The 23,038-nt window shown below is 36.9% G+C and overlaps 1 protein-coding gene across 2 annotated transcripts in view; it reads left to right on the top strand.

The window, feature by feature from the left end:
• The window catches only part of Tox (thymocyte selection associated high mobility group box), a 306,408-nt gene extending 288,076 nt beyond the window's left edge, over positions 1–18,332 (top strand). For both annotated transcript variants that reach the window (XM_046460562.2, XM_046460563.2), the window contains exons 7-9: positions 8,899–9,285; positions 15,777–15,928; positions 16,286–18,332. In XM_046460562.2, the coding sequence (XP_046316518.1) occupies positions 8,899–9,285; positions 15,777–15,928; positions 16,286–16,322 (576 nt within the window). In that variant the 3' untranslated portion in view covers positions 16,323–18,332. The remainder of the gene's footprint in view (positions 1–8,898; positions 9,286–15,776; positions 15,929–16,285) is intronic.
• Positions 18,333–23,038: the final 4,706 nt, after the last annotated feature.

The following is a 23,038-nucleotide window of genomic DNA, read 5'->3' as shown; positions in this document are numbered from 1 at the left end:
AGGAATTCCCTTAATACTCTTGCCTTACTCCTTGAAGTAGGTTTGATTCCCAACATTTCACTAAAGAGGAAGAGTAGCACTCAAGTAAACAGAGACATAGTGATGAAGTTGGCATTGATCTAAACCACTCCTTGGCCCTTCTTCCTTTTCTTTTTGTCGGGGGGCGGGGGAGGGAAGTGTGACCCAAGTCCTATTCTTGGTCTTTCTGATGGGCCCTGCTACATCTGCCAAACCCCATTTCCCCAAAGTCATTCTCTCTTCAAAGGTCATTCTTACCCACGAAAAACTGTTTTAACTAGAATGCTGTGTTCGTTTTCGAAGGTTCTTCCGAGCAACTCTGGTTTACTCCTCCAGAGTTGCATATTTTGGAATCTATTTTCTCTGCAATGCATTCATTTTGCCAAATAAGGCTTTTCATTCCTAGGCCAGTAGATCTTGGTCACTTGCAGTCACATCACAGGGTCTGCTGCTTCCTCTCTGGGATGTGCTTTGCATCCAGCACAGGGTGTTCAACACCTGTTCTATGTCAGGCTGATGGCTAGGTGCTGAGAGACATAAATGGGTAGGAGAGATTCTGGTAGAATGTTTCTTGATACTTAGAAGTCTGAAGCTGTACTCTAAAATTAGCTACTTCTTCCAGAACCTGAAGCTGTCATGGGATTAACAATGCTCTCCGCCCCTTTCAGTCATTAGTTCTTTAGTTTACATGTATGATATGCCATCTAATACAGCATATTCATTAACATGACCCCAGGCTTGAGTAAATTTGAAATCTACCTCCCTCTCCCTTCCAAAAAATAAATGAATATTCTCATCTTTGTACTTTCAAGTGATACATTCATACATATCATCAGCAAATTGTTGGATTGAAATTTTTTTCACAGTAAGATCACAAATACAAATGGCATCCTGCTACTGGGGTGCCCCTTGGGGCCGTACACTGTGCTATGCTTTTTGTGTAGATTCGGTTTTCACCACAACTTTGTCCTGCACAGTAGGATAGAGCCCTGCTCTCTCTGGGCAGAGACTAAATAGCTTGCCCATGGTGAGGAAAGAACACTAGTGGCAGAATGAGAACTCAGACTCCTCAGTGTCCTGGTCCAAAGGTTCTAGGCTTTTCTCCACCCTGAGCAATTGTCAAATATTTGCATCCTTAGAACTGGTGCCTCTTATTCTCTCTGATAAAATTCTGTGCCTCCTTTTACATATGAACAGTTTAGAGTACAACCCAGCAGGCTGTGTACTCGTAGCTGTCACACCACATCACTGCATCTGGAGACTAGCCAGAGACCTTTAGGGAATCGGCCCTGCAAAGGGTTTGGAAGCCACTACTTTGTACCACCTTGTCCCAGGAGAGTGGCTGCTTCACCTGGTCATGTGGAACCAGTGACAGAATGACTCAACTTGCTCAAGTGTTAAACAGAGAAGACACCATCTATGTCATAGAATTTCCAGGAGGATAAAATAAGAAAATCTATATAAACTGCATGGTTCACTTGAGGATATTGCACTAAATGAAATAAGTCATTTGCACTAAAGACAAGTGCTACACAATTCCACTTCTATGATGTATCTAAAATAATCAAATGTAGAAATTCAAAAAGTGGAATGGTGGTTGCACAAGGCTGGGGTGGAAATGGGCTGCTGCTAATCAAAAGGCCTAAAGTCTCATCTAATCAAGATGAATTAGCTCTAGAGATCTCTTGTATCCTAGTAAACAATCAATTTTTGCCCACCTAAAAATTTAAGAGAATAGATCTCATATTAAGTATTCTTACCACAATAAAATAAGATTTTAAAAATTTAATGATGAACTCTGTAGTTCAGGATGTTGAACACAGGAAGCGCTTAATAAATGTAAGCAATTCTTAATTTTATTTTTAGCATTATAGGTGTGCAAAGGAGTAGGAACGATTTGTGTATCATTGAAAATTTAACTGGGTCATATTTTTAATTTGGCTTCAAAACTACTTTGTATAGCTGGGCTCAGTGGAGCACAAATGTATTCCCAGTGGCTCTGGAGGCTGAGGCAGGAGGATTTGATTTGAGAGTTCAAAGCCAGCCTCAGCAAAAGTGAGGTGCTAAGCAACTCAATGAGACCCTGTCTCTAAATAAAATACAAAATAGGGCTGGAATGTGGCTCATTTGTTGTGTGCCCCTGAGTTCAATCCCCAGTACTCCCCCTCAAAAAAAAAAAAAAACTAAACTAAAACTACTTTGATATAAAGAAATTTATTTTATTTTATTTTATTTTATTTTTTTATTGTTGGTTGTTCAAAACATTACATAGTTCTTGATATATCATATTTCACACTTTGCTTCAAGTGGGTTATGAACTCCCATTTTTAGCCCATATACAGATTGCAGAACCACATCAATTACACATCCATTGATTTACATATTGCCATACTAGTGTCTGTTGTGTTCTGCTACCTTTCCTATCCTCTACTATCCCCCCTCCCCTCCCCTCCCCTCTTCTCTCTCTACCCCCTCTACTGTCCTTCATTTCTCCCCCTTGTATTATTTTTCCCTTTCCCCTCATTTCCTCTTGTATGTTCTTTTGTATAACCCTGAGGGTCTCCTTCCATTTCCATGCAATTTCCCTTTTCTCTCCCTTTCCCTCCCACTTCTCATCTCTGTTTAATGTTAATCTTCTTCTCATGCTCTTCGTCCCTACTCTGTTCTTAGTTACTCTCCTTATATCAAAGAAGACATTTGGCATTTGTTTTTTAGGGATTGGCTAGCTTCACTTAGCATAATCTGCTCTAATGCCATCCATTTCCCTGCAAATTCTATGATTTTGTCATTTTTAATTCAGAGTAATACTCCATTGTGTATAAATGCCACATTTTTTTAATCCATTCGTCTATTGAAGGGCATCTGGGTTGGTTCCACAGTCTTGCTATTGTGAATTGAGCTGCTATGAACATTGATGTAGCAGTGTCCCTGTAGCATGCTCTTTTTAGGTCTTTAGGGAATAGACCAAGAAGGGGAATAGCTGGGTCAAATGGTGGCTCCATTCCCAGCTTTCCAAGAAATCTCCATACTGCTTTCCAAATTGGCTGCACCAATTTGCAGTCCCACCAGCAATGTACAAGTGTACTCTTTTCCCCACATCCTCGCCAGCACTTGTTGTTGTTTGACTTCATAATGGCTTCATAATGGCTGCCAATCTTACTGGAGTTCAAAGCCAGCCTCAGCAAAAGTGAGGTGCTAAGCAACTCAATGAGACCCTGTCTCTAAATAAAATACAAAATAGGGCTGGAATGTGGCTCATTTGTTGCGTGCCCCTGAGTTCAATCCCCAGTACTCCCCCTCAAAAAAAAAAAAAAAAACTAAACTAAAACTACTTTGATATAAAGAAATTTAAAAGCTTACATTAAAAATAATTTTTACATCATCCTTTCATCTCTTTATAAAGATAAGAAATTATCTAAATGTAAACAGAAATATATTCATCTCTAAGGGTTTCTTAATTAAAATGGTCTTTTGAACCCTATATGTGATTGCAAGGGTGGGGCTTCCTGGCTTAGGCAATTTTTATACATTATTGCAGGTCACATTCAGTTGAGCTGTTAAGTAAAGCTTAAGGAAATACAGTTTTTCCATAGACAAAGAAATTCTTAGACATGAGTCTGAATTATTATGCTGAAAATAATGTATAACTTTAAAGCCATGGAACTACTTTCATTTTACCACATAGACCAGAATTTATAATTCCCCAAATGAGTATTGCATTCAAAGTAGTCACCAGGGGAGGTTACAAACCCATTTTATTATTGCTCCCATAGTTCAAAAATTTTTTGAAACTCCTCTTTTAGGATTGCAGTCAGGAAAAGTTTATGAGCCACACTAGAAAATCAATCTTGTTACATAGTTTTCACATCTCATTCTTTTCCCCAAACATCACCTACATGGAACCCACAGCCTTGGCTTCCACTGACTATTAGCTGTTTCCAAAAATCAAATTTGCCATCAAAAGACAAAGAGTTGTCTGAGGATATGTAAAACAGTGTCCCACAGGCTCTGAAAAGAATTCCAGTAGGGAAGTTCCCAAATATCCCAAGAAAAGGCAGCATTATTGCAATAAGAGTACAGCTTCTCATGAGTGCCAACCCAGGAGGAGACAGAATTTGGATGGTTGTATTCTGGTATGTTAAGTAAAAGCAATAGGATTCATTTACTTTAAGGCCACACATCAAATTGAGATTTTTGTTTCTGCCTTAAGGAGTAGTTCATTAACTACCAAAATAACAAAATCTTAAAAAAAAAAAAAACACATATATGCATACTATATATATGTATATACAATATACATTTTATATGTATATTATACATTATATATACATACATATATAATATATTATGTACATATAAGTATATTATATATACATATAAAAATATACATATTTTTATATGTATATAAAATACAAAACAATATTAATTAAATTAAGAAGTTCTCTATTTCTATGATTGATAGTAAAGAAACTTAATCCCTCAGATTGCATTAAAGGAGAGTGAATTGGAAACGTGAAGAAATGATTTTTCTTCATACAGAATGAGGTAAACATAGAATTCATGCCATGGAGAGCTGTTGAGACAAACACAGAGTCTGAATTTGCAAATGGGATGGATCATTTTATGACTGTTAACATAAAATTTGCAGCTCTGTAAGCCTAGATAGTGATTTAAAGACAATAAAATCTCATGCTTCAGGGTATAAGTTAATAACCTGCAAGGAGCAGGACGAATTTTCCTTCCAGAAGTAACAATGCACAATTGAGTAGGTGCATAAATTTTGTTTAATTTCCAATGTGTCAAGTATTGGTCAGTGCTGAAAACAAGAATCAAATTAGATGGGCTATTAATTTGATTTGGTTCAGCAACTCCTATATTGTTGCTTCCACTGAGTTTTATGTCTTGTGTTTATACTTTGCTATTTTAAATAACAATTACTTTGTCAATCTTTCATTTTTATAACACAGGTCGTCCCAGAATGGGGGCATTTATACACTGTGCAGTATTATCTTCATTATAGGAAGTAAATGGGATTGAAATTATCTTGGATAACATCAACTTGGTTAATAAGAATATCTTAGGGCTTATGGAGGTGTATCTTTTATGCATTTCACTCACAACAAAAGAAGTCTCTACAGATAAGACCCCAATGGTCTCTGTTGCTCCTATCTTGCATTTTTGCTTATAGCTGATGTCTTCCAGAATCTGTGGCCCAAAGGCAAGTAGAAAAAAGGAAATACTTAGAAACAAAGAGCAAGAACATACTTTTCCCTAAAAAAAAAAAAAAAAATGTCAGATTCACAGGTTAATTTTCAATTTATGCTGGTAAAAATCACATTTGTTGGGTGACCAACACAAGATACTCATTGTGAAGTAAAAGTGATTAATCTGTTTAAAAGTAGAAACAAATTTAAATTGTTTACTATGTATAAGAAAATAGTTCTAATTTCTGAATGGTAGGTCTGGAGATCTTCAAATGCAGTATAATTGATTTGCAAAACTATAGCCTTGCTTTCAGAATTTAATTGGAAGGAACTGGCAGCGAGAGTATATTAAGTTTATGATTTCTTCATATTTCCATTTAATCAGATTATGGATTCATAGCTGTTTGCTATTGAAAATGAACTTGTTCTGTCTTCTAAAACATTGAAATAGCTATGTAATTAATAGATGGCCTATTGTATTAGTCTGATTAATAATTAATCAGAAGTGAAGGTAGAAGCAAGCTTTTTCCCCAACCAAATGAGTGACTTTTATATAAAGACACAAATTCTCAAAGTGTGGGTGGAACACAGCAAGCTCCTCCACTGATGTCGTCCTGCCTAGAGCCAGCGAGGCCCAAAGTGCAGAGTACCTAGTCAGAGGGCAACACTGAGGGCTTTATTTTCTCAACACTTTAGGAAGTGTGTGGTTCATGCTGAAAGAAGAGCAGAGAATGGGGCACATCAATCCAATATTCTGTAGGTTTTCCGAGTCATGACTAAGTGAGAAGTCTCAGCAAAGACAACAGTATCTACATACAGTACTGCCCCCAAGTTGTCCTTCGCTCATTCAACAAACATGTTGTATCCTCTATGTACTTTACACTATGCTGTATTCATGTACTACAGATTCAAGTCCCCACCATTTAAAAAAAAAATGCTTCCTGGATTCATAACATCTCTGTTTCTATGTTTACCTCATTCTGTAAGAAGAAAAATCATTTCTTCACGTTTCCCAAAAAAAAAAAAAAAAAAAAAAAAAAAACACAGAGAGCAAGAACTCATATTGGAGTGCCTACCATGGATAGGGATGTGGCTCAACATGATGTTTAGCATGTCACATTCAATGATTTAGAAAGTAAAGGAGAAAAAATATAACTTTTCCTCCCTCTTGTTAAAAATTATATTCCAAGTGTTATCTGAATCATTATTTTTGGAATCTATTTGAGGTTATAATAGTCCTAATGATGATTCAAAGTTACCATCATTTCAATATAGGTTTGGGGGAACTGGTCTTTATATGCTTTGGTATAAAGAAGGTAAATGACAAATGTCTGAATACAGAAATTGTGTTTAATCATCCATAAGCAAAGAGAGCCTTTACAAGGTTGACAATAAAGTATCTCAACCTAGAATGCTATTTATTTCTATGAATACAGATGTGTATTTTTCTATTTATCTAGCTCTCATCTATCTACCTATTTCTTATTGAGATGCGATAAGGTAGACTACATGCTATTATTTTAAAAGGAAAACTCAGAAAAATTGGATTCGCCAATTCAACATTTTTATTTCTGTAGCCAGTAATCACCTTATTACCTAGTAAGAAGGTATATATGGAAACTAAAAAGGAAAACATTTTATGATGAAATACATTTCCTAGTTTGGGTTGTATAAGAAATGCCAATTATTTTTATTCTTTGTAAATTAAAAACAATGATAAAGCAAAAAAATTAAAATGCACCAACATGTATTAATTTGTATTAGATACCATTTCTTTCCAGTATGAAGTTGATGTAGTCCATGAATAGATATGAAGTTTGCCCTTTTGTAATAAGCTAGAAGAGACACAATCCAAACACAACAAAAACACTTTACCAGATGACTTCCACACAGAGACACACAATAAACATATGATCTTGACATATATGGAATAATTTTTGAGACATTATCAATTGCAGTACATGTTTTTTCTGATTTAGAAGGAGTCACTGTTTACCCAACCTCAATTAACGCATTTGACTTTTCAAGTGAATTGTTAACTATCTTACACATCAATGATAAAAATTTTTAAATGAAAGTTTAAAAATAATTTTTAAACTAAAAACTTTTTTAAATTAAAAGTACCTTTTAGGTACTACCTTTAATAAGGTTCTTTAGTCTAAAGTCGGTCTTTAAAATTTTTGGTAAATGTTTTTTTTACATTTTTAATGTTAATGCAGGAGATGGGAAGGCTAAACATTTATTCCTATTTCAGAAGGCTGCATCAACATTGACACACAGAAAAATGTCCTAATGAGACATTTGGGGGAGCGTGGATTCTTTGAGTATACCTTATCATATTTCTGCAGGGGATCATCATGGAAATCCATATTTCCATGGTTTGGTGTGTTTTAACAAGCATCTGATGTCTCCTTGCTATGAAGACAGGTTATGGGGCTAACAGTTCACCCACTACTGGCAGACCAGCACCACCTCGAGAGTGAGCACACATGCAGCATCATTTCTTTAATTTAATTTGTTCGCATTATTGAGGACAGATTAACCAGGTGGCTACCAGTTCTGCAGGCTGGCCTGTTATAATGCAGCTAACTGGCTTGAGTTTCTTCAAATGCCTGGGTAGTGGGTCCCTGAGCCGGAGGGACAGGGAAGACCCTCACAGTGCCAGAAGTCCTGCAGTGCTAAAAGCAACAAGACATTAACTGACGTCTGAAAGTGTTAAGAGTGACATTAAAGTTGCAGAGTAAAGGCATACTTGCATGCACCAGACCTTCTTTTGACAATGTGACTTTCTCCAGAACAACATCTTAGCATTTTTTCTTCCCATTGATTTTACCTTTCCCCATTTGTTAGGTCAGTCTCTTTCTCTCAGCAAAAGTAGGAGAAAAAGTGTCCAAGAGGTAATTTTTGATTCTTTTCAACTTCCAGTGAAATGTCGAGTTTTGAAGTCAATTAAAAGATTATTAGGAAATGACCCTATGAAGGTGTAGAAAAAAATTAGGGCAAAATTATATTAATTTATGATGGATTCTAAAATTTCTAAGAGAGATTATTTTTATCCACTTCATTAAGGAGGATAATTCATCATCAACTTAAAAAAAATCAAGATGAGTTTCGTGGTTACTTTGAAGCCATATTAATGTAATTTTATATGACTTCAGAAAGGTATTTTAGAACTTTTTCTTCCATAGCCATTTCCAGCAACCAGTTTTGTTTTCTTTGTGCAAATATCTAGGCCAAGGCTCCGTGAGACTATAAGGGGAGGGGGGCTAAACACCTAATCAATAGGAGAACTGCAGAACTGAATTACTTTGAAAGTGAGCTATATTGTGTTTTCCATTAGACTGATGATGGCATCCTTCCTACCCGCCCCCCCCCCCATCTTTTTATCTTTGGATGAGGAGAAGAGTCCACAAGTTAGAGCTTAGCATTTAAGCAAAGGAATAAAATGTCACTGCAGATTGTTTTAGATTTCATAAAAGAGATCGAATTAAACTCAGCCTTGTATAAGTTATGTTAAAAATAACGATGGAGGAATTCTTAGATAAGAGAGTCAAGAATAGCCATGGGTGTTGATTCTCACGAAAGTTCGTGCATAAGCTCACAGAGCATCTTGTTCATCAAATCCGTGTTCCATGGATCCTACTCCTAATTCTTCTCTCATTTGTTTCTTCCACAGAGCTACAGTGAACCTGTCGATGTTAAGACGTCTCAAGCTCCTCAGCTGATCAGTTCCAAGCCGTCAGTGTTCCATGGGCCCAGCCAGGCCCACTCAGCTCTGTACCTAAGTTCGCACTATCACCAACAACCTGGAATGAATCCTCACCTAACTGCCATGCATTCTAGTCTCCCCAGGAACATCGCACCCAAGCCGAATAACCAAATGCCAGTGACTGTCTCTATAGCAAACATGGCTGTGTCTCCCCCTCCTCCCCTCCAGATCAGCCCACCTCTCCACCAGCATCTCAGCATGCAGCAGCACCAGCCACTCGCCATGCAGCAGCCCCTTGGGAACCAGCTCCCCATGCAGGTCCAGTCTGCCTTACATTCACCCACCATGCAGCAAGTAAGCACCATAGCTCCAGACTTAGAATCAGCACCCCTCTTCTGAAGGGCTGGGAGAGGGATCTGTTCATCTAGTGAAGGCTGGGGGACATGTGTTTTCTCTTCTTCTATTTAAATGGAGAAAAAGAATCAAAAATATTCTACAAATATCTGTTGATGAAAAAAATAATGTAATTGACAAGTGATGGGTTTGTGGAACATGATATCATCCTAGCAGTTGATAGTTGCTTTTCATAATCATTGGTTTCTTCCCCAAGATACCCATTTTGCTTTATCTTTCTAATCCCCTTTTTGTTCTGTTTCTTGAGTAGAGTATATTTATTATTTTGAGATGTCACATACTGCCATCGATCTTTTTATAATAGAAAATTCTATATATGTTTTTAAATATTGCTTGTAGATGAGAACATCTTGACTCATCTGCCAGTTAAGTCCAATAAATGCTCTAAAATAAAATCGGGTTCAATAGCAAATTTGGTGGAACCCTGAAAATTTTAAGAACTAAACATTCTAGCCAGAGTTTTATTTAAAAATGGATATCTGGGGCTCAGGGGTAGAGCACCTACCTGGCATACACCGAGCCCTGGGTTTGATCTCTAGCATCATAACAAAAATATAAAGAAAGAAATAAGGGTAGCTCACCTCTGCATAAACTGGAAAATCTGGCGGTCTGAGAACCTCCTTACTCATTTCTCAATTATTGAAGTCATTTGGGGAAATCTTAGCTTAACTTGGATTTTGATGTTATTTCAAAATTTGGAAATTAGGAGCAAACCATGTAAACTCAGTTGACCATACAGTATTCAAAAATACTAAAAACTTGTCTTTAAAGAAGGGAAAAACCTAAAAATTGTAGCAAATTCAGCTATCACTTTTATAGTCAAATTACTCTTTGTCCTCAGATCTTTATGTAAATATGTAAACACAGTTCTCCTATAGAATTAGTATCTAGCCGTCTATGAAATTTCAGGCTTAAATTCGGTGGGAGAAGAGGCAGAAAGAAAAATCAAATATATGTAGTCCCAAATTCATAATCATCATCATCATCACCATCATCATCATCATTATTAACAGATATTAGTAGACCTTAATACTTTTAGCTCATCTTCTCAGAACATTTACAGTTCAGATACCAGCATCATCTTCATTTTACAGATGAGGACATTGAGGCTTGGCAGAGTTAAATAATGTACTCACAGAGTCAGAGCTGGTATTCAAACCTGGATCTGTTCAGAAATCAGAGCTTGAATTCTTTTTATATATATATATATTTAAAATTAGGTTTTATTTTAGGCATTTAGACACCAAAACCAAAATAATTAGGTATGTTTTTATTATTTTTCATCAGTTCTAATCAATTATACATGAGAGTAGAAAGCGCTTTGATTCATTGTGCACAAATGGAGCAGAATTTTTCACTTCTCTGGTTGTACACGAAGTAGAGTCACACCATTTGTGCAATCATACATGTACCTAAGGTAGTGATGTCCTTCTCATTCCACTATCTTTTCTACTCCTTTTCCCCTCCCCCCACTCCCCTTTTCCCCATCCAAAGTTTCTCCACTCATCCTATGCACCCCCCCCCCCAGTATGGATTAGCATCCACTTATCAGAGAAAACATTCAGCACCTGGTTTGGGCGGGGTGGGGGGGTTGGCTTATTTTGCTTAGCATGATGTTCTCCAACTCCATCCATTTACCTGCAAATGCCATAATTTTTTTCTCTTTTAATGCTGAGTAATATCCCATTGTGTACATGTATCACAGTTTCTTTATCCATTCATCTGTTGAAGGACATCTAGGTTGGTTCCACAGTTTAGCAATTGTGAATTGTGCTGCTATAAACATTGAAGTGGCTGCATCACTACAATATGCTGTTTTGAAGTCCTTTGGGTATAGACCGAGGAGTGGGATAGCTGGGTCAAATGATGGTTCCATTCCCTGATTTCTAAGGAATCTCCATACTGGCTTTCCAGATTGGTTGCACCAATTTGCAGTCCCACCAGCAATGTATGAGTGTACCTTTTCCCCACATCCTCGCCAACACTTATTGTTGCTTGTATTCTGAATAACTGCCATCTGACTGGCATGAGATGAAATCTTAGAGTAGTTTTGATTTGCATTTCTCTAATTACTAGAGATATTGAACATTTTTTTTATATTTGTTGATCGAATGTATATCTTCTTCTGAGAAGTGTCTGTTCAGCTCCTTAGCCCCTTTATTGATTGGGTTATTTGGTTTTTGGTGTGAAGTTTTTTGAGTTCTTCATATATCCTGGCGATTCGTGCACTATCTGACGTGTGTTTGGCAAAAATTCGATCCCAAAATGTACGCAGAGCCTGAATTCTTAATGCTAGGCTTGTTGCCCCTTGCTATTAGTTACTCTTGTAGAATAGCAACCTTTGTATTAGAAAACTTGTTTCTTCCAAGAATTTGGAGGGTCTGTAAATCCCAGTTAGTTCTGAAATCAAAATTTTTATGGCAAGCAAAGGGATCCATTTCCTTATAGAAGTCTCCCTTAGCCAAGGTTACTATAAAGTTGTCTTGCCTGAGAGATGGAAAGGCCAATGGGTAGCAAGTGAATGAGGAGAAAGAGATGGGGACAGGGTAAGAGTCATCAGCAGGTCACTGGAGCAGGAGCCTGCAGATTGAGGAGACTGACAGACCCCATAGGTCGGTCATACTAAAATTAAGACCAAAAAGTCCATCACCCCTCAATGTCTTAATCTGCTACAATCACTAGAGTTGTTGGGAACAACATTCAGGTCATCAGTGAGACTTCAGCCTGTACATGTTGTCCCAGTCTACCAGGAAAATGAAGCATGTTTCATTTTTCTAGCTTAAAAGTAAAATAATATTACTTCAGGCTTTGCCTGTAGATTTCTTGGTCCATGATTCTTCTGGTATTTATGATTTGCTTAAATTTAGATACTGAATTAACTAAATTTTCAATCTTTGAACTTTCTAGGTAGCACATAATTTGGTGTTTATAAACTGAAGTCACCCATTTAATCTTAGCTAATAAATAAAAAAATGTTTGCATGATATTCTCTCACCCAACTTAAGGACCTATTTTCATAAAATGGGGAAAAAAAAGTGATGGTTTTGGTGTATGTGCAACCAAGTTGTTGATAAAATTTGACCTGTCTGATTCATCATCCAAAACACCTTTGTCCAAAGATGTTTGCTTACTAGTATGTGGATCCTGTTTCCATGTGTGTGCGTGCACACGTGCGTGCACGCACACACACCCCAAAGGAGAGAGAAAAAAGAAAGTAAATGACTACTGTATTTTTAAAAGAATGTCTCATATTTCAGTATTACTTTAGCTATTTTATTACCCTTTTGAAAATGAATATATCCTACAAAATGGTTGTATAGTCCACCAGGAGTAATAGTTTCACTTTTTTTCTAGAATAATATTTTATACACGGAACCCATGAACCTCTTTTTTGGGGGGATCCAGTTTTGCGCCTATTTTTCTGCTCACTGTATTGTCGAATGAGGTCAAGAGAAGAAATCATTAATATCTGTCAACTTCCTTTATAACCTTAAGAAAAAAAATCTTTGTATGATATCACATGGACAGATTTTCAATTTCCTTGTGTAATAAACAGCTGCTTTAGGATTTGGGTGTAATTTAAAGGTTTAAAAAAAAATCACATTGAGATTGATGAATAAATCAGTCGTGAAGACAAAAAACATTGACGCCCTGTTGAAAATACCTCTCCAGACAGGCAGGAAATGAAATTAGTTTCCAGTAAAGTGTGGATATGAGGATCACTGTTTGGTGGTGCTGTAGGCTTTTTCGGACTTGCTATGGTGGCACAACAAAACTGCTAGGGCTACAGAAATCTAATTAAAGAGCAAATGTCCCTTCTGACATCAAATTAATCTTTATCATGTTTCCTATTTTTATTTCAATCTGGCACCAGAAAATGAAATTTAAAATTCCAGGCATGCTACAAAACAGTTGGTGATTTTTCTCCTGAGCATTAAAATGCAAAATATTCAGTCTTGGTTAATTAGACTGCTAAGCAAACATTTTCCAAAAAGTGTATATCATTGTTTTTTTTCCAATTTACATCAGTTATAAAAATGTACTTAGCTCTAAGTTTGACCTCAGCATCTCTTTATAATAATGTTCAGAAGCATGTTTCATTTTCCAACTTGAAAGTAAAATAGTGTTAAATAATGTTACTTCAGCCTTTGCCTGTATATTTCTTGGTTCTTGCTTGTTTTGATATTAGTGAGTTCCTTAAATTTATACTAAATTTTAGCTAAATTTTTAATCTTTGAACTTTCTAGCCAGAATACAATTTAGGTTTATAAACTGAAGTCATCCATTTAATTTTAACTAATAATCTAAAAATTAATGTTTGCCTGATATTCTCTCACCAAACTTAAGGATCTCTTTTCACAGAATGGGGGGGAAAAGATGGTTTAGGGTGTGCATATGTGTGTGTGTGTGTGTGTGTGTGTGTGTTGCTTTTTCATGTTTCCATACCTTCAACTCAAGATGTTTTCAATTACTCTTTGTTTTGATACTTGTTTGCTTTTAGGTTCTATTTTGTCCGTTGTGTAACAATCCAATATGGAGAACTTTACATTAAAAAGATAGGAAAACCCTGGCATTTACACGTTTATCCACCCTGATGCTTTCTAACAGTAGCATCGAGTAATCTGTACTAAACTTTATTTATTGAAAGATATAATTTATTGAGCCACTACTATGGGCTAGGCCCTGAGAATATCGAGTAAGCACTGTAAATACCGTCAGATCTCAGGGTCCCCTAAGGCAGCCTTACAAGGGGGACTTAATAAAGGAAGTCAATGCAATGCTCCCTCAGAGCTCTCTCCTGCCCTTTGCCCAGGAGCACACTAGACACTAGGGAAAGAAGTCAAGAATGCTGGACAAGATGACAGGATTCTAAGGAAATGAAGACATTTCATTAAAGACTCCCGCCATATTAGAAATCTGGGCAAGTCCAGAGAAAGAGGATTTCTGCCTGGAAATGACAAGACTCCCAAATTACCATTTAGACCCCTATTCACTTTCTCATTTGGAAGACATTTGCACTTTGAGCTAGAGGTGGTGTGTACACAGACAAACTTATTTCCCACAAATCAGTTGTTAACTTAGGAAATTTTTAGTCTGTACAAACACCTAGTCTGGATGAATTCTCCACTCTTCAATGACTGTTTCCAAATATCCAGAATTTTGTCTTTCTCCATTGCTTGTGGGAGTGAGGTAGACATTGGTTCCAAGTCTATCATTTGAATGGAAACTAAATCAATATCTTAAATCCTATATTGAGAGTTGAAGACAGTTGCTAGTAGGTATTGTCTTGGAGTCATTACACTGGGGACATCCAAACATAAACTAAAGTCTAAGGAAATATCCTTAGTTAAAAAAAATCAATCCTCTGAGTATCCTGCTGAGTTTAAGAAAAGTAAAAATTCAACAATATTAGGTCATCAAAAACTTCCTCCAAGTAAATAGGGACTGATTCTGAAATCTCTTGATTTCTCACTGGTTAAAACTCATGGATGGAATCTGCTGCAAGACAACCACAAGATTAATTAAGTTGCTTTTTTCAGTCACTTGCAGCAAAGCTTGCTTATGCTGCTCTTGAATTTACCACATAAGCTAAAAATAAATCTTTGCATATAATGCTTTTTGTGTACCAGATATAGCTATATACTTCAGAGATTCTGTCCTTGAATTTTTAATAGCTTGGCTAGGATTAAAAGTCAACACTTCACCATACTAGTGAATTCAAGGAATCTTCCTGAAGTCCGATTATTGTTTGCTGGTTAATAGACTTCTCAATTAAAAAATATTTTCTCTGTCTTACACTTTTCCCTCTCTGTTTTCGAATGGCAAGTTGTTTTGCATCTCTTTCCCTATATTAGTCCAACAACTGTTAAAAAGCTTTGGTTGAAATTTTTTAGCTGAGAAAGAAATACAAATAAAAGAAGAAGCAGATGGTCCCTTTGTGATTGAATGAAGAAAAAAAGGTTTGAGAACAATATGTGAATAGGTGTAGTCTAATAAGACACTCAGCCACCTGCTGCCTGAATCTTTCAAAAAAAGATTCTGTTTCATATTCTGGGGATTAACTATTAATGTATCCTTAGGTTTGATAGAAAACAAACTTTGAGGGGTTTAAGCTCTTTTCTCCCTTTGTTTTGATTGAGTTAGCTTCTCTATGTTTTAAATTGTTTCTCAAGTCAATTTATCTGCTCAAGAGTATAATTAAAGGTTTTCTGACACATGGCTAGATGAAGGAAAGGTAAGTAGACCCGAGTTTGGGGCATTTCTTTTCTGCATTTGTTTTAAGTTCTCTGGGCCCTTCCCAAAGGCTTGCCCTGACAGTGACAGGAGCAAGGTCTAGGGTGTTTGCAAAGAATTAATAAATATTTAGTTGCATTTCTTCTTTAAAAGGCACTTTGATCCTTATTTGTGGACTTGCATTTTTTCCCCTTCAGGGATTTACTCTTCAACCTGACTATCAGACTATTATCAATCCTACATCCACAGCCGCACAAGTTGTCACCCAAGCAATGGAGTATGTGCGTTCGGGGTGCAGAAATCCTCCCCCACAGCCTGTGGATTGGAATAACGACTACTGCAGTAGTGGGTAAGCAGCCAGCGGTCGCCACCTGGTGGTAAACAGCATTCATAGCATGCGTCCTAGTGGATCCTTGTTTTACTCCAGCTTTCAAAACTGCTATCAGGGATGGCTCTGGGATGGTTGTTCATTCAGGAAAGACAAAGACATCTCTCCAGAAACAATTTAAGCCATCTTCTAGATCTTCCAAGAATGAATACCTTTAGATCACTGTTCGCTTTAGATGTAGGTTAACTACCCATGCCCTTTCCCAGTACATAACTCCATCCCTCGAGCTAGAGCAAATAACTCAAAGCCATTGACCCCCGCTGTCCCCTGAAGCAGATTGTCTTGTAACAAGAAATTGTCTGTTTTCTCTCCACACAGGGGCATGCAGAGGGACAAAGCACTGTACCTTACCTGAAAATCTGAACACCTCTTCTTTCCACTGAGGAATTCAGGGAAGTCTTTTCACCATGGATTGCTTTGTACAGCCAAGGCAGTTCTCCATTTTATTAGAAAATACAAGTTGCTAAGCACTTAGGACCATTTGAGCTTGTGGGTCACCCACTCTGGAAGAAATAGTCATGCTTCTTTATTATTTTTTTAATCCTTTATGGACATTGTTTTTCCTCCTTCCCCGAAGGAAATATGGACCATTCAGATTTTATGTTGGTTTTTTGCTGTGAAGTGCTGCGCCCTAGTAACTGCCTTAGCAACTGTAGATGTCTCGGATAACAGTCCTGGATTTTCCATTGGTTTTCATAATGGGTGTTTATATGAAACTACTAAAGACTTTTTAAATGGCTTGATGTAGCAGTCATAGCAAGTTTGTAAATAGCATCTATGTTACACTCTCCTAGAGTATAAAATGTGAATGTTTTTGTAGCTAAATTGTAATTTGAAACTGGCTCATCCCAGTTTATTGATTTCACGATAGGGGTTAAATTGGCAAACATTCATATTTTTACTTCATTTTTAAAACAACTAATAGTTCTATATTTTCAAAATATTTGAAAAAAAAAAAGTATTCCCAAATGATTTTAATTTAAAAACAAATTGGCTTTGTCTCATTGATCAGACAAAAAGAAACTAGTGTTAAGGGAAGCGCAAACCCATTTATTTTGTACTGCAGAAAAATTGCTTTTTTGTATCACTTTTTGTGTAATGGTTAGTAAATGTCATTTAAGTCCTTTTATGTATAAAACTGCCAAATGCTTACCTGGTATCTTACTAGATGCAGAAACAGATTGGAAACAGCTAAATTATAACCTTTACATATGGCTCTATATTATTGTTTCTTCATACTGTGTCTGTATTTAATCTTTTTTTATGGAACCTGTTGCGCCTATTTATGAAATAATAAATATAGGTGTTTGTAAGTAAATTTGTTAGTATTTGAAAGAGGTTTCTTTGATGTTTTAACTTTTGCTGGCAAAAAAAAAAAATTCACGCTTGGTGTGAATACTTTATTATTTAGTTTTTACAGTGACATGAATAAAGCCAAACCTGCTTTTCATTTAGCAGCAAATTAAAGTAACCAGTCCTTATTCCTGCATTTCTTCGGTTGATGCAAATGAAAAACTATTCTCCTTAAGAACTTTCTTTCTTCTTCAATATAAAGGAAAATTGTCCCCAAAGTCACACAGCTCCAAGACTAAACACACACATCCTCTACCTAAAGAGTTGCTTTTTGGTTCTCAGCTGATTTTAGTCAATTCTGAAAATCACACACACACACACGCACACACACACACACACCGTAAAATTCAAGTCCAGTCACCTAAAACTCAAGCTGCATGCTTCTCACAAAGTCTCCCAAACATGTAAGAACAGATCCATGCAAAGGAAGGAACAAAAGGGAAGCATACTGTTAGGAATAAACCTAGAAATGAAAGGCGAGTAATCAGACAGCAAAAGAGAAAGGAAACGCATTCCAAATTTGAGAGCTGTTTTTATGGAACTGACATTCTTGCTGTCTCTTGTGTCTCTAGAAGCAACTTCTCTTCCCAAAAAGAATTCTGAGAGATTTGCTAGGGGGACCAAAAATTTTGAAAATCTGGATGAGGATTTGCATAGATTTTACACCAAAAAAAAAAAAAAAAGAGCTAGAAAATCATTCCCTTACACGAGACTATCAACTAAGTTAACCTGGTTGAAAATCAAAAGAATGGTTAATGTCTCTTTCATGGAATGTGCGAAACGAATCTAGCAGTTTAACGAAATACAAATATATGCATTATGTAACCCAATCAGAATTAAAAAGACAAAAGGTGTGCTTGCTTTGGAATGATTTTAGGCATTGTACAACCTTGAGTCACTTGAGCATGTAATAACTAATAAATAATGCAGATCCAATGTGATTATTAAAATGACTGTAGCTGAGAGCTCTAATTTTCCTGTCTTGAAACTGTACAAGAACTCATGTGATTAAGTTCACAGTTTATTGTTTGTCTGTTTAGTATTTTAGAAATATACCAGCACTACTAATTAACTAATGTCTTTTATTGATTATATTATGATAAAGTAAAAATTTCTCTTGCATTAAGTCTAAACTGAGAAGGTAATTACCGGGATGAGAATAAGCAGCTTTGACTTCGACAGGCGGTTTGTACAGGGAAGTGCGATGTTGTTTACAGCTTCTCCAGAGCAGGTGTGCAACCAGGGTAGAGAGAGTGTTGAAATTTAATACCAAATACAGTAAAAACAAATGTAAATAAAAGAAAATACATCATCAATAAAAACTCTTACCATGCGTGACCGTATTCTATTTGGTGATCCATCAGTCTCTAAAAGACAGGCCCAAATGAGAAATCCCAAATAAATCTCAGGGCAGAAGCGAATTGGCATAGCAGGGATTAGCAGCTACCATGGCCTCATGTATTCTTTCCTGAAACTCTGAAAGTGCCCTCTCACCAATCTGAGGCCCTCCACATTGAGTCATTGTCTGAGAAATCTACCATCTTTAAACCCACCATCTTTACGTCTGCCTGAAGTGCTCCATCTTTAAGTCCACTGTCCTTGAGGAAGCCAGAGGCCCAAAGCCAGTTCAGGGCATAGCAGCCATCAAGGTAGCCATAGTTTATTACTCAGAGGAACAGTAGTGGTATACACAGAATTCTCTGCTGAAGTACATCAAAGGATTCCTGAACCATAAATCAACTCATTCTAAGAAATTCAGGAATAATACTGAACAGAAAATATCTTCACCAACATGTCCCCAATCAGAATTATAGCTAAGCACAAAAATTTTAAAAAAGAACATGACAATGAGTAGGAGTAAGTTGAATCTCTAACATAATCAAGAAAGGCTGGGGTTGTGGCTCGGCCATACAGCACTCGCCTAGCACATGCGAGGCTCTGGGTTCTAACCTCAACCCCACATAAAAATAAATAAATAAAATAAAGGTATTGTGTCCCACTACAACTAAAATAAATAAATAAATATTTTTAAAAATCAAGAAACAACAGTCTAAAATCCCAGTTCCCATCCAAATGGGAATGAGCTGACAATAAAAAAAAAAAATGAGTCAAATAATGACTTCTAGTTGATCAAGTTCACATATATAGCTAAGGATAAAGTTGTTCTCTGTAATTATTTTTGTTGGTTGTCTAAAATGCAAAAAGTACCCTCTTCATGGGACATGAGCTGTCCATAGAAAGCCGTGTTAAACAAAAGTAATGTATCCTTTCTCAGATTTCATTGATGAGAAATTTTTAAAGAAATGTGATCATAATCAATGCAATGTTTTTTAGGAGTCAAAGAAATTATTCAATTTCAAGTAGTCAAAAAGAGATTAGTACTGTGGGGTGTCTCACACGAGGCATTAACTGGAAGTGACTGAGAGTAATGTGTATTTAGGGGTTAGACTCATGAATCAATCTTTTACCTTAACTTGCCACATTTCAGTGTTTAATCATCAGCAACTGAGATGAATTTTCTGTTTCTATCTTTACTTTAAAATGAGAATCATGAGTAGAATAAGAAAATTCAGGTCAAATAATTAAACAAATAATATGAGACCATCTATGTCTAACAAACATTTTCATGTTCCATCAGGTAACCTATTTATTACAAATTTCCACATAAACAATCTCATATAATAAAGAAATAATGATGGTTACTAGGATTGAATCTGATAATTTAAAATATTCTTTGTTTAATATGACATAGTAATCTAGGATGAATTCTAAATGGAGCAACTTATAAATAAGCATGACCAATTACTTTGAGTCTTTCCACTTAGGATTTTGTAAAGTACTTCTAATTCCATTTGAAATTATATCTTAAGTTGTAGCTAAAACTCTGTTGTCTCTAGTTCCCACAAACATCTGGTGAAACCATAAGAGATTATCACTGATGTAGATAAAGGCTCAAACACTGGCAGTTTTCATATGGTTCAATCTAATGACCTTTCAGTGAGTGAGGCAATCTTTTGCAAAGTGCAACAGGCCCATGGAAAATGGTGATTGGCTACTGATGTGCTAATTCTAAATTCTGCCCTCCTAAATTACTTAGAGAAAGGGAATGTGGAATCCTCCAAATCCCATCAACCATAAAGGAGCAAGACTAGAAACTGCAGGAGGAGGAAACTATAGAGCTGAGTCATAAAGAACTGAATTGGATGCTCTTGGCAGTCTAGTATGTACAAAGAGATTCGACTCTGCCTTCTCATATTTAGCCAAACATCTTGTCATTTTGTATCCAGCACCAGACTGCACCACAGTAGATTCCGAAGAAGCAAAGTCCTTGGTACCGGATGGGAGACAACTGAGAGCATCTCTGTGTAATATTGGAACTCCATCAGAACTGTGGCTAATTAAAGAAGACCACCAGCAGGAATCATTTCACATTTTATTAACTTCCTGTGCTAGTAAAGACATTTGAAAGTGAAATTTCATTCACACTGACATAAGGCCAGAAGAAAATGATATGTGGTGACCAAAAAGTAAGGTAGAAAGACGATGGTAGAGAGAAAATGAAAATACCATTCAAAAGAGACTATGAACCAAACTACAGTATTTTTTTTTTAAGTCTGGAGCGTCCCTGTTTGACAATTGTGTGTTTACAATAAGCCCAAACATAATTGCTCTGATGGGCTGTCAGGGAAAAGATTAATTTGGCAAAGATTAGTATTGACTTGCTGTTTATTAAGGCTTTTAAACAGCTGTATCTGGCAGCATTCCTGTAAGTGGCTGTCATATCTGAAAATCAGCCTCACACCCTGGTGCTCGCCAGCTGTTACTAAACAGTCTTCTACCACTTTGAATGTCTTTCTCCAGGCCAAACAGCAAGAGCAAACTATTGCCAAATGAGCCTTTTTCTCCTCCTGTCACTTTTTTTTTTCTTTTGGTGGGGGTGGGGAGCTTCTCAATGCTGAAATGTCAGCTCATAGCTGATGGCTTAGCTGATAAGAGGTACCGGAAGCCAGTGGGTGGTTTGGGTGCAAGGTTAATACATTCCCCACACAGCAGCGCTGTTAGTCACCTCACACAGACAGAAAAACCACAGCTTGAAACTGTTATAGGCAAAAGGTTTAAAAGACAGTTAGAAGGTGGTGGTCCAATGTTTAGAGTCTATGGAATTCCAAAACAAATGTCTTATTTCCCCAGGCCTGGCACCATCCCCTGTCTGCCACATCACTAGAAAGAGACCCCACACTAGGAAGTTGAGGCAAAGTTCAGGAGTGGTCTTTAGTCTTCAGCATGGGAACTGGGGCTTCCCCCTGGAACTAGTCTGAAAGAGAGCTAGTCACTTGGTAAAACATTCACCTTGCTCTTATTCAGTGGAAATCTATAGAAGAAAACAAGTTTGACTATTTGGAAGTCTATAAAAGAAAGGGTAGATGGAGTTTTGTACTGGAGTAAGAGCCAGTGGTTTCAAATCCAAGTACTGTCATAAAGGCAACGGAAAGAATAACATTCCAACATAGTTAAACATCAGACTACAAAGGACTCAGTGTTGCGGTGCAAGTCACATTAGTCTTTCCAATATGACTGATGGTAGGGGTTAATCTCAACCTCTTCATATTGCATCAGGCTAGAATAAGCTGTGAAAGCAGATGCAGAAGGACACTGACATGACTTAACTTTTTCTCTGCTGGCACTTGCCATTACATTCTGGGATGTGTGAGGAGGATGTATTGTTGGGCTAGGGTTAGGAGCTAAGCTTTCTAGAAGGACATTTCAAGCAGGTGCTTGCCAAAGTTTAACGCTCTATAATTCTGCCTTGAAATTTTTGCTTTTTCTTCACTTGGATATCTGACATTTGGATCAGGATCAAATCCACCCAGATTCCATGGTATAGACAAATGGACCATATTGCTTGGCCCTTGGTATGTGCCTATCTGCCATGAATACCCAAGAGCTCTGTCTCCCTAGTCCTTTTCACATATCATTTGTATGCACACAGGGGGATAGTAATCTCGTGAGAAATAATACTAACTCAGCACTTACAATTAGAGAAATGAGGTGGCTAGGCACAAAAGCAAGATGTGATGTTGGTCTAACATCAAAAGTCATAAGCCTAAAGTCCAAGATACAGACAAAGGAAAGTCAAAGTGCAAAATTCACATCAAAGTAAGTATAGGACCATAAGTCACAGTGTGCTAAGTTCCAAAACAGTATATGTTTATGGGCACTATGGTCATTTTCTAGGAAAAGGGCCATCTTTACAGAGGCCTGGCCACTCTGAAAATTTTGGTCAAGTGCTAAATTGTGCAGAAAAGAACCCTCACACTTAAATCCAAAGGTACCTTGAAACTTAGATCAATGCAAGAGTTCCATTGTTGGACTGAACATATCCTGTTGCTAATTGAATTAAGAAATATAGCATCGACCCTGTATTCTAAAAAGAAATAAAAATACTGCTTTTAATAATAGTCAAAGAAAGACCAGTGTAGGGGCAGGGGAAATCACTCACATGTATTGTTAGCATGCTTTCCAGGACAGCATTTAACAAAGATTAGCTTCTTTATATATTTGGTTGTCTCCCAATGACCTATAATTCTTGGATTATTCAGATAAGGAGGTGAAGGGATTTTCTATTTTCAAGAGTGGGTCAGATGAAGCCAATGAACCCAGAGGGGGGTCCCACTCTGGTTACACAAAAAGCAAGGTAGTTATCCCCATTGTTTGTGG

This window comes from Marmota monax, unplaced genomic scaffold (assembly GCF_021218885.2).
Source record: "Marmota monax isolate L192 unplaced genomic scaffold, Marmota_monax_Labrador192_F-V1.1 WCK01_AAM20220418_F8-fsc00063, whole genome shotgun sequence".
NCBI classification, from domain to species: Eukaryota; Metazoa; Chordata; class Mammalia; order Rodentia; family Sciuridae; genus Marmota; species Marmota monax.
The sequence above is the reverse complement of the archived record's forward strand: the minus strand, read 5'-3'. Positions and strand labels throughout refer to the sequence as shown.